Source organism: Procambarus clarkii, chromosome 10 (assembly GCF_040958095.1).
Source record: "Procambarus clarkii isolate CNS0578487 chromosome 10, FALCON_Pclarkii_2.0, whole genome shotgun sequence".
NCBI lineage: Eukaryota > Metazoa > Arthropoda > Malacostraca > Decapoda > Cambaridae > Procambarus > Procambarus clarkii.
The window spans coordinates 44,720,367-44,736,573 of record NC_091159.1 but is presented as its reverse complement, the minus strand read 5'-3'; the positions used below and the strand labels follow the sequence as shown (position 1 = coordinate 44,736,573).

Sequence of the window (16,207 nt, the reverse complement as noted above, 5' to 3'; positions counted from 1 at the left end):
GATGAAATTCTTGGAAGAGGATTTGGATGTGGAGAGAGGAGGCTTGAAAGTTCGGTGGCCCGTCCACCATGGATTGGAGAGCTGGTCTTGCCACATAAATTGAGTAAGGAACGGGGGAGTGCAATATAGTTTACCACTGATTGGCCCTGACTTGTAGTAATCAAAAGGAATCACACACACTCACAAAATTATTAACAGTTGCCAACATTAAAAAAAATTTGTTTTGTGAGAAGCACAGGTAGGCTTATATGGATTTTGTTTTTGTTTTCATTCAATTTTTTTTAAGTTTTAGTGTACCAGTATATTATCAAGTTTTTTGAAAGCATGAAATGTGGTATGTATCTAATTCTGACATACATACAAGTACAGGCGTTTCTTGCAGGTACGGTATTTATTTTCACTAGCGTAAATTTAATTTTTTTCGATGCATAATTAGTGTCATTAGACTTTATTAACATTTAATTTGTTAATTTTTTGTTTGGTTAGGAATACATGGAAAAACAAACTGTTGAGCAATGTTTATTGCAAACTTTGTGTAGAAATGTAAGCATCAACAAGCACAAATATTGTGCAGATGTATTCTGAATGCATATGCAAGTTATTACAGATGAGAATGTTGCACAATCAAGCAACAAATCCTGGTGACTTAGATTTTCTCTTATTATAATAATTGTGCTGTTTAATATTTTAAGATAATGGGTAGATAAAGCGCTTAAACATTTTGGAAAACAAATCTATAAATGGCTACAACTAATTTTGGACAGATTATAGCCTTTAAATTTGTTAAACCTATCATGAATTATATAACAGTGGTAAATTGAATTTATCTAATAAATTTCTGCATTAAAATTCTCTTCATTAATAGCACCAGGTCATTGTATGCTGCATGTCCTAGTTATAACTAAACTGATGCCTAACAATACAATACTTGTCAACAGTATATGAGTACTTTAGCACTGTCATATATATATACATGCAGAGCTAGAACAAGCATGAAAAAAATATATGTATATATACAGTAAAGGTAACCAGAAGGGAGCTTTAATGCCATAGTAGTTAAATAATCTGCTAATTTTTTATATTAATTTCTAATGTGTTTATAACATGTAAAGCTCCCTCCATTTTTTCACAGTTCTCACACAACTGATAAATGACACAATTGAAAATGTTTAATGAATAAGGTGTAACACTTGTTTATACCCATTCATATAATTTAAATGAGAAAACTGTAAGTTGTGCATATGAATTTGTTTGTAGTGCCCAGTTCAAATGGACAAAGTTTGTAAAGCCATGATATTGCAACAATAATTAAAATTTGTCGACAAAATGGCAGTATGCTCCAGCATATTCTTTTGACAATGTGTGCTGGCACTTTCCCGAGTCCAGCTATTTTCCCAAAAATTATCTGTAACTGTCGCTGAAGGTAAGTTATGGCACCATCACTTAGGTCTTTCCTTCCCTCATAACTAGTCTCAGCCTTATCTGTATTGGAAAGCTTGTGTGCCATATACGATGGAGCTGCCATAACGTATCCACACACCAGAACTCAGGTACTTATCATATGTCACGATATACTTAATGTGGATGCTAAAATCTCGAGGCTGTACCATTGCATTTCCCTCGTTGAACTTTGCCATTTTTAGAATACAACATTGAATAAGGTATACAGTATGTAGAAAAAATAAGTACAGTAACATTTTAACTAATTATAATAACAACATGATACAACACTAGAATTAATGTTTACAAAACTTAACAGTCAAACTTTCTCACTGATAAAGATGTAACTATGAAGGGAAGGTAGCCTGGTTGTGTGTGACTTGCATAACCATGATAGGATGATAGGTTGGTTGTGTGTGTGTCTCGCATAACCATGATGGAAGGGTAGTCTGGTTTTGTGGGGCTTATATCAATCCACCAGAATTTATAGTATTTTAAGGTTCAGTTGGAAGGCTTGCCAGTATGGTACATGATAGAATAAGAGTTAAATATTCACTTGTACTGTAGCTACCTTGGCATCTCTATCTATTTGTCATTGATTACTTTTTCTATTTGGAACAGGACAGCAATTTTGGATGGCAGAAGTTAAATCATAATTTTGTTTCCATACTTTACATAAAAACTTTAGGCAAGTTTTACCTAAAATACAAGTAGATTTACTATCTTACATAACAGTTAAGTAGATACAATTGGCTTTAGAATGCATATGGTGTGACAAGTGATATGTGACATGCCCATAAAATGTAACAATAGTGTATATAGTACAGCACAATAGTATTTTTCATATTGAAATGTAATATTTCCAAATTCTTGGAAAGTTAACAAAAATCTATTAGACGTACAATAATGTACTACCTAATGAACAATAGTACAAAATTAATGCTTCGTGTTGGTGCTAGCCTTATCATACATATCACTTGTAACCCTATTGAAAGACACACATTTTGTTCACTTTATTAAAAAATTTAATAATAAAATGTGTTGCTTAGGATAAAATATGTATGTTATTCCAGGACTGCATCTATTTTGTAAAGTAAGAAAACTTAATCAAAATGTGGCAGTCTGCTGAATAGTTTGCTGCCGGTATGTTTTGGAGACCTGCCTTGCCTCATTCATTCATATGTAAGTACTGTAGTACCATTGTCCAGTTAGAACTTTTATAATCGAGTGCATGAATTTATAATAAAATCTATTACAATTGATTACACATTTAATGAGTTCTAAAACAATTTAATTAATTTTCAACATAGTGTTTAGTAGGCAGAATATTCCGAGTGCAGGTATTATTTGATAATGTAATTTTATAGATATTGATTATCTAGCAATATGAACTGATATATAATAAAGTCAAATGCATTTTAAGTGTTAATAATCCTTTTATTAATCAATATGTGACAAATATCACATTTGAAAGTTTGCTGCACTAAAGTCTTGAAGTACTGTACTAATATTTATAGTAATAATATATACTGTATTTCAATCATCCTATATATAAATCTGCAGTCAGATTAATTATTAGTGCATTTGCTTCTACTGTAAAATAAAATAACTATATAGATGTTTACAACTACAATAAATATTTCCAGAAGAGGTTCAGACTAAGTCAATCTATCTCAAACTTGTTGCTGATCATAGGTAAATGCAGTGCATATCTGAAGCTGTCTCTTCCATTAAGTTCATAACATGTAATAGAAGAGCAAAGACAGTTTTTAGTAATGATAGCTTAGAAAGGCTGCATTGGTGCCTGCTTCCAGTATAATCACTCGAGGAATCTCTATGAAGCTTGCGGTGCTAAGATGTAATGTGAAGTGAGAAGGTAACCTCATTATTCTGGGGCTGAAGGTGACCTCATACTGGGGCTGAAGGTGACCTCATGCTGGGGCTGAAGGTGACCCTCATGCTGGGGCTGAAGGTGACCTCATGCTGGGGCTGAAGGTGACCTCGTACTGGGGCTGAAGGTGACCTCAGACTGGGGCTCAAGGTAACCTCATACTGGGGCTCAAGGTGACTTCATGCTTAGGGCTAAAGGTGATCTCATACTGGGGCTGAAGGCGATCTCATACTGGGGCTGAAGGCGATCTCATACTGATGCTGAAGGTGACCTAATACTGATGCTGACTTCATACTGGGGCTGAAGATGACCTCATAATTCCAGGACTGAAGGTGCCCTTATTTTGGGGCTAAAGATAGGATAATCATCATTACTGGGAATGATAGCCTCTGGTAACTGAAATCACGATTAAACTGTAGTTTGAACCGGTGTGGTTGCCCTGGGTAGCGACGCACCAGCAGGCTCATCCTCCACCTTGTCCGACAGCCCCGCCATCCAGTAGTCACTCTTTTCTGGAATCATCATCAACAAGCAGTTAGTATTTTACATTAATTCTTCATACATAGATGCAAATGAGTACAGTATTATGAACACATGGGGTCAGTTCAAGATGATTGTCATGTATGCATGGGGGTCAATTAGGAATTTAAGTACGTCCTGCTAATAATCCATTCATTAAGTACATCTTGCACACTGGGTTAATTCAACAGGTACATCCTGCATACAGGGTCAGTTCCAGAAGTGCATCTTGCGCACACAGGGTCAGTTTCAGAAGTGCATCTTGCACACACTTGCATACAGGGTCAGTTCCAGAAGTGCATCTTGCACACACACATGCATAGAGGGTCAGTTCCAGAAGTACATCTTACATATAAATTAATTTGCATCACTGGTGAGTGGATATCCTAAGCTGTAATAAAAATACTGCATTCATTGACATAGTTACTGACCTACATTTACTTTGTAAGTTGTTTATCATTGGTATATGATGCATGTGCAAAATGTGCTTCAAAATCTTCATAGATCTCACTCAAATTTAATGTTAAATTATCTGGTAGCAGTAAATTAGAATTTAAAGAAAAATGGTAGAAGTAAAAAAAATAACTTAAGATTATACATGTAGGGCCTAAGACATGCAGTACAAAAAAAATGGAGAATTAAGTACAGTAGCATGAAAGCAAAGAGATTAGTGTGTGTGTGTGTGTGTGTGTGTGTAAAGTTTGAAAATATATGATAGTGTTTTTTTTGGGGTAGGGGCCATGGAATCTTAGAGTGTACCCAGGAGTTTATATAGAGGATCAATGTGAGCTTAAGGGTTTTTGGGAGAAACTTGAGCATCATTGTAACATAAATTTTGGAATGATTCAGTAGTCCCCCTCTGCCAAGCAAAATTGTTTTTTCAGGAAGGGTAACCTAATAGAGGGGAGATGATAAGATTCACTATAGAATTGGAGCTTATTTATTTCGGGGAGCCATGAATTTATTCTTCAGATAACCAAGTAATTGTGTAATTTATATTCAAAAGAGAAATATCAGTCAAGCAAAAGTGAAATGTTTACAAAACCATTTCTATTTTAAAATGTAGTTTGGTATCCGTATACAGTATGTAAATTTATTCTTTGTAAATCACAATAATGTAAAGGAATTTGCATTAAATATGGAAATCTGAATTAAACAAATATTTAGGTTTGCTTTACTTTTTGTATATTTTTAGTAATTACATGAAGCCAGAACCCCCAAGAAGAGCTTGAGGAGGAAACAAGACCTCAGAGATATTGATATATAGTCAGTCTTCCATATGAACTCTTGCAGTGTCAGGATTCTGTTCTTAGACATCTTGAAGTTTCGATCTGTGTATTGATTGATACTTGTGATGCGAAGTGGGCATCAATGTAGCCAGTGGGTATAGAATCATCCTGCCTACTGGAGAAATGCAAAGTGAAATCAACACACCCCCCATGTGGTATAGAATTCTGCTGCTCATTGGAGAAATAGTTCTGCATAGGTAAAACATTTGTAGCAAGAATTTGCATTACCATTTATACGTGTGTGCAAAGGTTGCTCAATAATTGCTAACACAGCCAGTTGCCACATACATTTCTAGGTGCTTGTATGAGCAATAATATGCACTTTTGGGTTTCTGTGAGTAGTCGACTGGGCACACGTGTGCAACAGAATAGCAGCCAGAGTAGGTAGGTTGACATAGAAGGTACTGCTGAAGAGAGGGGACTACTGTTCATAGTGGTTGAGGTAAGTAGGAATAAATTGACATTACTGCTCATGAGAGAGATATTACTGGAAGTCTTGAGGTTTGTAGGAATATACTGGAGTACTGCTTAAGAGGGAGACCACTGTAGGACTAGAGGTTTTTGGCTCTTACGTTTTTTGTTTTGCAATTGAAAATTGACATGTTTAACTAGTTTAGCAATGTGATTCCAGCAGCAAAGTTAAAATCGGTATTGTATTCAAAACTTTACAGGAACAAGGAATTACAAATCAAGGTCATTAGCAAAACTAATGGCCTAAATAACAAACTATTGACCCAAGATCTTCAATCTGCATGTTTGAGAAACTCTTTAGATTTTGAACAAAATTAAAATAAAGAAACCAGAATATTAAGATAATGTACTAAAAACCTTGTACTTAAGGTGCATACACTCATGCCAGTCAACAGAGAGCTCAGGTTACATGGGTGTTGTTCAGAATTACCTCCTGAAGGTATGTGCCTATAGGTTAAATGGGGGCTAAAATAAGTAGGCCTACATTCATAGCAGTGCTGGTGGACAAAAAAGGGGTGAACTTGGATGTTGACCATAAGATATTCTAAGAAATTTTTTTTGAACAATTTGTTTTTATCTGGACAATGGACTTGGGAGTAAATAAGACAAATATCTGTAATTCTTTTAAAATGAACAAAATAAATTTAAGTAAAATTATCTTAATTGTGCATTTGTATTAACAGGGGCATTGTAGGTTTATTTCTCTAATTGCAGATGTTATTTACTTTATTATTCAGCTATAAAATTCAGGAAGAAAAATGTCTTTGATTTTCAATGAAAGTCCATCACTTCAATCATTCAACTACAAACATAAATAGAAGTTGCTTACTCTTCGGGCATGTTGATTGCTGTGTCGCGATCTTTTTCCTCTTCTTGTGATCTATTCATCTTGTCACTTCTCTCTTCCTTATTTGCCCCATCTCTCTCCTCCCCATCTCTCTCATCTCCCTTTTCACCATCTTCATCTTCATCATCATCATTAGCATTGTTAGAGGAGGCATCCTCTTGGTCTGGTGGTAGCTGGTACTGGCAGCGTCTCTTCTGACATCCTGGATACCACCAATAGCTCACCACTCCAAGAGAGATACCACTCAGTAGGTTAGGGATGAGAAGAGCCATGATAATGTTTTGGACCTCGGTATCCCATTCATAGTTAGTAATGACCATGTTAGGGTCTGCTCGCGAGTAGTAACAAGGAAATACAGAACCCTCAGGGCCATAGATATCGGCAAAGATGGAGCAGTTTGTGCCTGGAGGATACCCACAGCCTTTTATGTTGATGAAAAGAGGAATCCCACGACCAACCCAGAACTCATCGTCATCATCAATTTCTTGTCCTTCGTATTCCGCAAAAGGAACGTGCATGTAGTTGACGTAGATCTGGTCACATTCAAATTGGTCAATTGTGCAGCCAAGTCTACAAGAAGACCAAGTGCAGTTTTTCATTCCTATTAGGTGGTCCGATTGAATAGTTTTGCACACAACTGGCTCTGGATCAAAGTTGGCCACAAGGGTTGATATTGATGGGTCCAAGACCCATGGGATCAAAAACATGAATACAAAAGATGATAAACATGCCGTAGTGCCAAGAGTGAGAGTTGTGTAGTATTTCAACTTCTCAAGAAAAGTTTGCTCCTCTTCATCACTCATTTTGTCTTTAGATGTTCTGCAAAGCTTACTCTTAAAGCTTGAAGCTGGACAAGGTTTACTGCAGCAGTGTTAGGTATTTGGCAAGTGTGTAGCAGAGTAGTCTCAGAACTGGTTGAGGTGGAGCACAACACAATCTATAGTTTAAATCTCCAGTGTATAATTTAGCACCTGGAGACTTCAAGATTGGAAAGCTAAATAAGTACCATGCTAACAAGCAGATTACTCCTTTTATGCTTAATATAAAAAGCTTACTTAAACCTGAAGTGAAGGACGATTTTGGTAACTTGTATATACAATGGTAATGAGACAAATTTTCATACAGTATTAGATATCACACCAGTGTATTACTCATAAAGGTATAATTAATTCATATATTAAACCTCGTATAAACCCAACCTTACTTATACTACAAATGTTAATGGGACTAGGCACTTTAAAAATATATATTTACAATAAAATATCTTTAACATGAGAGTACAAGGAGTTCAATACTCAGTTTATAATGCAGAATTTTTTTTTTGTCTTTTGTAGATAATTTGCATTTATCTTGAACTGTGGATGCTTACATATGTGAACACAATTGTTAAAATATACTATGTATCGGCATTCTGTCACTAACTTTTGTATTTGGTTCCTACTCTGTAGATACAGGGGTATGTGAAATTTTATTTGAAAAATAATTATAAAGTTATATATAAATAATGGGAGGGTCTTTCCCTAGAGCAAAAAGCACAAGGCAGGATGTGTTGGAATTTCATGAAATTAGAAATGTTTGCTCATGCTTCATATATTAAAGCATTGTAAAATATCTTTTTGCTATTATTGTAATTGGACTGTAAATCTCGTCAGAACCAGTTGCTAGTTTGGCTGTTTCCCTTATAAAATGCCTGATGCCAGTTATCCCATTTTCGTGTTTCTCCTAGTTGGGTTCCTGTGTTCTGAAGGGCCTGCTGCCCTTGCCAGGCTCGATCACTGCACCTTAAGTGTATGGCAGAGCTTTGAACAGGCTCTTAAAGTTAAGTCAAGTTGCTATTCCTTGGGTATCAATAGATGCATTCCATGTTCCTGATTCAGTATTTTGTTGAATTATTTAGCAACTAACACAATTTCTGGTGTCAGAGTTTTTGATCTATGAATTTTTGGTTATTAAATTTTGCTTGTTTTTCTCACTAAAACACAAAGTTTGAATCACTGAAAGCTTCTTGTGAGAATATAGCGAATGTTTTTATGCACTATGTCAAAATAGCCAAATGCTAAAATGCTATACTGTAATAGAAACTGCCTCAATATTGTCAGCAGTTAGATGATGCAAAATGTACAGAAGGAAGAATGCTATCACTTTAACAATTAGGTATTTTGATGTGATTGTTGGTCAAGAGTTTGAAGACTTGAAACTGCAAAATCAGAGTTAGAGGCCAAAGTGTAGCCGATGGTTTACTGGTTGAAGACAAGAGTGTGAGTTGTGGCCCGTGGACTAAAGGTGAGAGCGCAGTCACTGGTTCACTGGTTAGGGATGAGGGTGTAGTCGCTTGGTCGCGTGCACCGTCACAATAGTTCGTCAAATTGAACAGGTTCCTTAGCAGCTGCAAAACAAGTCAAAAACATTAGTGAGTGATAACAAAACAATATTAAAGGCAAATCATGTAGTGTTCTTATGGCAAAAAATGTACAGTGAGTATTCCTATTTACAGTAGTTAAATAACATTAGATACTGTATGTAGTTTCATTGATCTACCCACCTCTTTTCAGAACAGATTAATTATTATAATTTATGTATTTGGTTGGAGTAACTAATACAAATATATATGACAAGAAATGCAGTACATATGGATTGTATGTGTGCATATTCATTTACAGTACAGTACATGTACTGTATGTGCACATGGACACACATACACAGCTTAATCTCCACAAACACAGCTAGGAAAGAAAGTGCACGCTCATGCATGCACACGTGGGTGTACGCAAACAAAACCACAAATTCACACACAAAGTACTTGAATTAGAAGAAGAAAATGGAGCTCTCAGAAGTGATTTTTGCACTTTAAGAGGCAGTATTCTTCAGCAAGGTAAGAAAATTACTGCCTTAACAGACAGGGTAAAGGTATGGGAGGAACAAATTAAGGATCTAGTGAAAGAAAATGAGGTATGAAAAGTGGTGAATTTGACAAAATTAATAAGAAAATAGACACATATGATGAACAATTCCAAGGAACACTGAAGGCTAACATATTGTTAGGCAAGGATATGCAAAGATAAACTTCATTGACACCTCACATTAAGGAGGTTAATAAAGAACTGGCAAAGTACAGTACAAAGAAGAAATTAAAGAAACGTATGTGCAAGTTGTAAAAGAGAAAGGGACAATCAAGGAAGTGGGCATGGAAGTCAAAACTAGAAATGACCAAACAAAAAGCGGAAATTAGACAAACAATTAAGAAAGAACTGTTAACCAGCAGTAAATTACTGTAGTACAAAACACTGCAGATAGAAGTAATTCCATAATATTTTTTGGGTGTTTAGAAAAGGAAATATCATCTAGGGTGGACAGCAGCAGCAGAAGAGATGAAAATCGAGAACATAATAGGTTTAGGAGAAGACCTCAATTCAAAGGAAAATGTCCATTATTTTAGGATAGGAAAATATGAAAAAGTAAAAAATGGCCTCTTAAGGGTGACATTTAATGGAGTGAAACAAATGATGGAAGTGCTTAGAATTGTCAGGAAATTGCAGAGTGATGAGGAAGGCAAACTTTTGGTCAGTTAGACAAGACTTCTCAAACAGAGACAGAAAAGCTGTAAACAAACCTCGATGAAGCGAAACACCTAAATCGGAATAGAAATGAAGAAGAAATAAATAATTTTTTTCTACAAAGTGTTAGGGACCGGTAAGCTAATAAAATGATACATGAAAACAAAGTAACAAAATCATAAGAGGAAGGGGAAGTAAAGGACAAAGGGAAAGAGAACAGGTTCCTGAAAATTGTATATATAGTACCATACCAACATAAATGGAGTGAGATAAAAAATACTGGAGCTTGAAGATATAATTCAGCTTAAGGTCATAGATATAGTTGCACTAACAGACGAAAGTTGAAGAAAATATTTTAAATTAGATAAATTCCCAATGGTTTCCCCAAGGGTAAATTCCCAAACTCAGTTTGGAGACGTAACAGGAAAACTAGGAAGGGGAAAGGAGTGGCTGTGCTGGTGAAAGAACACCTGAAGGTTAGAGAGTTAATAATCGAAAACCCAAGAACCTGACATAATGGTAGTGCAAGTCTGGAATCTTGATGATAAGCTGATAATCGTTAATGCCTACAGCCCACTAGCAAGCAATACTTGGACAAAGGAGGAACTAGATGACAAATGAGAGGGCCTCATAATGGTCATGAGAGAGATTATAGTAAATGCAGAAAAGATAACACAGAAATCACAGTAGCGTGATGCATCAAATGAACAAATCCACAAGGGCCGTGACGAGGATTCGAACCTACGTCCAAGAGCATCCCAGACACTGCCTTAATCGACTGAGCTACGACATGGTCAAAAGAATTGCAACCAGAAGTTCTACTGAACTTACTTGGATCCTGCAGCCTCTCCGAGACACAAACCAGGGTTTTATACAATTTCGCGGACGTAGGTTCGAATCCTCATCACGGCCCTTGTGGATTTGTTCATTTGATGCATCACGCTATTGTGATTTCTGTGTGTAATGAAGTAAGGGTGAAGAGGTAGAATGGCCTATTGACATAGCTTGAGTGCATGGGGGAAATTGTGTAAAACCTTGGTTTGTGTCTCGGAGAGGCTGCAGGATCTAAGTAAGTTCAGTAGAACTTCTGGTTGCAATTCTAGACCATGTCGTAGCTCAGTCGATTAAGGCAGCATCTGGGATGCTCTCAGACTTAGGTTCGAATCCTCGTCACGGCCCTTGTGGATTTGTTCAGGAAAGATAAATCACGATTGTTGGTACTGAGGGACTTCAACTTAAAAGGAATAGACTGGGAGGCCTACGAAGCAAGAACGGATAACATTTGGATAGGCAGATTTGTATACCTCATTCTGGAAACATTTATGCATCAACACGTCAAGCAGGCCACAAGAATGAGGGAAGAGGGATGTTCCCTCAATACTGGATCTAATATTCACCAGGAAAGAAGAAAAGATATTTGACATCCAGTACCTTCCTCCCTTGGGAAAGAGTGATCATGTCCTGTTAGAAATTAATTAAATATGCTTTGCAAAATAATTTAGAAGAGTATGGGGACATTGAAACAGTTGATAAGCTCGATTTCAAGAGAAGGCACTATCGGGAACTTAGAAAATTCTTTAATGAGTTTAATTAGGCAGACTTGCTGCTGGGCAAGGAAGTAAAAGCCAAATTTTGTGAAATATACGATGAAGGAACACAAACATTCATTCCAAAACAGAGATGCAGAATCAGAAAACAGGTTTGGTTCAACATAAATTGTGAGAGGGCCAGAGAGGATAAGACAAGAAAATGGGTTCAATATCAGAAGAGGCCTAATCCACAAACATACCAGCACTACAAGCAAGCAAGAAACAATTACACAGCAGCGAGGAGAGAGGCAGAAAGGAACTTTGAGAAAGTTATAGTCGACAAATGTAAAACAGATCCAGGCCTTTTCTATAATTTCATTAAAAGCAAGCTGCATGTTAAGCTTTGGATAAATTCCACAGATTGAGAACGGGGGAACAGGACTACTGAGAATGAAAAAGAAATGCGTGAAATGCTAAATGAACAGTTTAAAAGTGTTTGCACAAGAGGAAGATTTCAGAGAGCCGGACCAAATACCAATTCCAGAACACGCCATAGAGGTGCCATAGAGATATCTCAAGATAAGTGGAAAAAAAATACTCATGGGGCTAGGAAGAAATAAAGCGGTTGGACCTGATGGAGTTTCACCTTAGGTGCTGCGAGAATGTGCAACTGAGCTGAGCATTCCATTTCAATTAATATTCCAGACATCTTTGTGCACAGGAATCTTAGCAGATGCATGGAAAAAGGCAAACATAATACCAATCTATAAAAATGGTAGTCGAGAGGAACCTCTAAATTATAGACCCATATAATTAACTTAATCAAAATCAAAACCATGGTGGTAAATGGTGGTAATCAAAACTTAAAAAATAGTTAGAGCCAAATGGGTTGATCACCTACAGAGTAATGGCATAATAACGGACAAACAGTATGGTTTTTCGAACTGGAAGATCCTGTGTAACAAATCTTCTTAGTTTTTATGATAGAGCCGCAGAGATTCTACAGGAAAGAGGTGGCTGGGTTGACTGTGTCCATCTGGACCTAAAAAAAAAGCCTTTGATAGAGTCCCACACAAGAGGTTGTCCTGGAAACTGGAACTTTCTGGAGACCTCTAACTTGAATGAGAAATTTTGTAACTGATAGACAGATGAGGGCAGTAATCAGAGGCAATGTATCTGACTGGGCGAGTGTTACTAGCGGAGTACCACAGGGTTCAGTTCTTGCACCAGTAATGTTCATCGTCTACATAATTTACCAGAAGGAATACAGAATTATATGAACATGTTTGCGAATGATGCTAAGATACTGGCGAAGATAGGAGACGAAGACTTTTGTAATGCCCTTCAAATCGATCTAGATAAAATAAGTGATGGAGTGTCAAGTGGCAAATGAAATTCAATGTGAATAAATGCCATGTTAAGGAATATGGAATCAGAGAAAATAGACCACACACCCACAAATTATGTGGAAAGCAATTACAGAATTCTAATAAAGAATGAGACAGGTGGTTTTGGATAGTAAGCTGTCGTCATAGAAACACACAAAGATCATTGTGAGAGGAGCGTATGTATCGTTTTCCAACTTCGGACTAGCTTTTAATTATATGGATGGTGAAATACTAAGAAAACTGTTCATGACTTTCGTGAGACCAAAACTGGAATATGCAGCAGTTGTATTGTGCCCAAATTTCAAGAAGCACATAAGGAAACTCGAAACGGTGCAACGGCATGCTACAAAATGGCTTCCGGAACTGAGAAACATGAGTTACTAAGAGAGACTAGAGGCGTTAAACATGCCAAAATTAGAAGATAGAGAAGAAAATGAGATGATATGATCACCACTTACAAAATACTAACATGAATCGACCAAATTGACAAATAGAAATTCCTGAAACCAGAAACTTAACAAACAAGAGGACACAGATTCAAGAATAGGAAATAAAGGTACCGAAAAAATCTTAGAAAGTTTTATTTTGCAAACAGAGTGGTAGACGGTTGGAAGAAGTTAAGTGAGAAAGTGGTGGAGGCCAAAACGTCAGTAGTTTCAAAGCGTTATACAAAAAAAAAAGTACTGGGAAGACGGGACACCACGAGCGTAGCTCTCATCCTGCAACTACATTTTAGGTAATTACACTTAGGTAATTACACATACACACAAACACACACACACACACACACGCACACACACACACACACACACACACACACACACACACACACACACACACACACACACACACACACACACACACACACACAAACACACACACACACAAACACACACACACACACACACACACACACACACACACACACACACACACACACACACACACACGCGCACACACACACACACACACACACACACACACACACACACACACACACACACACACACACACACACACACACACACAACAGAAACAAAAACAAAAAACATACCTTATGCAAAGTTCCTTTAAGTAGTGAAGGCTGATGTAATTTACATATTAATAAATTTATTACCTTAACTCACAAGCAGCCTAGAAAACACCATTAGACCTACTTGCTTACCATTCTAATACCAACTATGCTCTACAGAAGAACTACCAAACAACAAGACACTAGAGGAAACATTCACTACACACAGATAACACAATTACAGTACATGGCAGTTTATTTTGGGGGCATTACAAACACTGATCAAACCACGAACATTGGTAAAGTTTTGTGTGTGTATTGATATATATATATATATATATATATATATATATATATATATATATATATATATATATATATATATATATATATATATATATGTCGTACCTAGTAGCCAGAACGCACTTCTCAGCCTACTATTCAAGGCCCGTTTTGCCTAATAAGCCAAGTTTTCATGAAATAATTGTTTTTCGACTACCTAACCTACCTAACCTAACCTAACCTAACTTTTTCGGCTACCTAACCAAACCTAACCTCTAAAGATAGGTTAGGTTAGGTTAGGTAGGGTTGGTTAGGTTCGGTCATATATCTACGTTAATTTTAACTCCAATAAAAAAAAATTGACCTCATACACAATGAAATGGGTAGCTTTATCATTTCATAAGAAAAAAATTAGAAAAAATATATTAATTCAGGAAAACTTGGCTTATTAGGCAAATCGGGCCTTGCATAGTAGGCCAAAAAGTGAGTTCTGGCTACTAGGTACGACATATATATATATATATATATATATATATATATATATATATATATATATATATATATATATATATATATATCAATATTAATATTGCAAGGATAATGCTAAAACAACCACCCGAGTGGGCACACCTTTAGCTACTCAGAACGAAACGTCCGTGTAGCACGGGCTATGGTGATCCCGTAAAAGGCAGCCAGTTGCAGGAACTTTGATTATATACCAGACAGGTACTGTGCATATGTAGATAAGCAATATTTATTCATATGACATCTTCATGTCTGTGATATTCTGAGCAGACTAACTGCCAATGAGTGCAATTTATATACCATCTCATTGATTTAGATGTTTTGCACTGAATAGTAAATGTGAAATATGTAGCTTGCAAGAAATATGTAAAACCTGGATTGTGGCAACTCCCAGACAATGTGGCAACTCTGGCACTTGCTGCCAGTCTGGTTTAGAGGTGACGTGACTAGAAGGACGTAGCTAACAACCTATATGACCCAAGCGTGCTGAGTGCACAAGCCCTTTTTTTTTTTGCAGGGATATTCCTGCGCGGGTCCTAAGCCTCTGGCTGGCCCACTAAGTGTTGCTTGTTTCTGTTTTACTTGGGCGGAGTATGAGTATTTATGACTCGTATGGTCGCTTCAGTAAGATTTTGCCATATGTGTTTAACAACTTCTTCTGCTTTGTTAAATCTAAGTTGAAATCTTAATGGGTTTGTAACTGTGCACTGTGTTAGATAATGTTCCAGTGGTCTGTCGGGCATTTCTCCACAGTGTTGACATTTCCTCTCATCTTCCGGAACCTGTAAGCCTATTTCCCATGCACATGGGTATCCAAGCCTGATGCGATGAAAGTGCACTTCTGTTGCTCTACTGCTCCCTTTCATCAACATAAGTGGTTCGTAGTTGGTTGAATTCTTGTACCAACCCGCAGATCCTGATGTTGCAACTGCTGTGTTGTGGTCACTGTACATCTTTTGCATTGCTCTGTTTCTAATTACTTTCTTAATCTGTGATAGACTCCGTGGTATGTAAATGTCTACATTTCTTCTCTTAGTTGCAAGTTTTGCAGCTTCGTCTGCAATGTCATTTCCTATTATTCCCACATGACTTGGCACCCAGTTGATAAGTACCCGTCGGCCTTGTCGTTTGAGTGTTTGCATTAATGATATGACACTTGTAAGAAGTAAGGAAGTGTTTACTAGAGTTGGACGTGACGAAGGCTATAGGCCCAGATGGAATCTCCCCTTGGGTTCTAAAGGAAGGAGCAAGAGAACTGAGCCTACCACTCTCCATAGTGTATAACAAATCACTGGCAACAGGGGAACTGCCAGATATTTGGAAAGCAGCTAACGTAGTCCCGATATACAAGAAAGGGGATAGACAGGAGGCACTGAACTACAGGCCAGTGTCCCTAACCTGCATACCATGCAAGCTGATGGAGAAGATTGTGCGAAAAAAACTAGTGGAGCATCTGGAGC

The 16,207-nt window shown here is 37.0% G+C and overlaps 1 protein-coding gene across 6 annotated transcripts in view; it reads right to left on the bottom strand.

Annotated features, from left to right (window-relative positions):
- Positions 1–506: 506 nt before the first annotated feature.
- LOC123745217 (uncharacterized) overlaps positions 507–16,207 on the bottom strand; it is a 96,364-nt gene continuing 80,663 nt past the window's right edge. For 4 of the 6 annotated variants that reach the window (XR_006771307.2, XM_069321963.1, XM_045725551.2 and 1 more), the window contains one exon: positions 507–3,843. Coding sequence is in view for 1 of the 6 variants with exons in the window: in XM_045725530.2 (XP_045581486.1) it covers positions 3,740–3,843 (104 nt within the window). In the remaining 5 variants the exon portion in view is untranslated. Of the gene's footprint in view, positions 3,844–6,439; positions 8,844–16,207 lie in introns of all 6 variants that reach the window. The other 2 variants (XR_011228007.1, XR_011228006.1) reach the window with 1 other exon arrangement.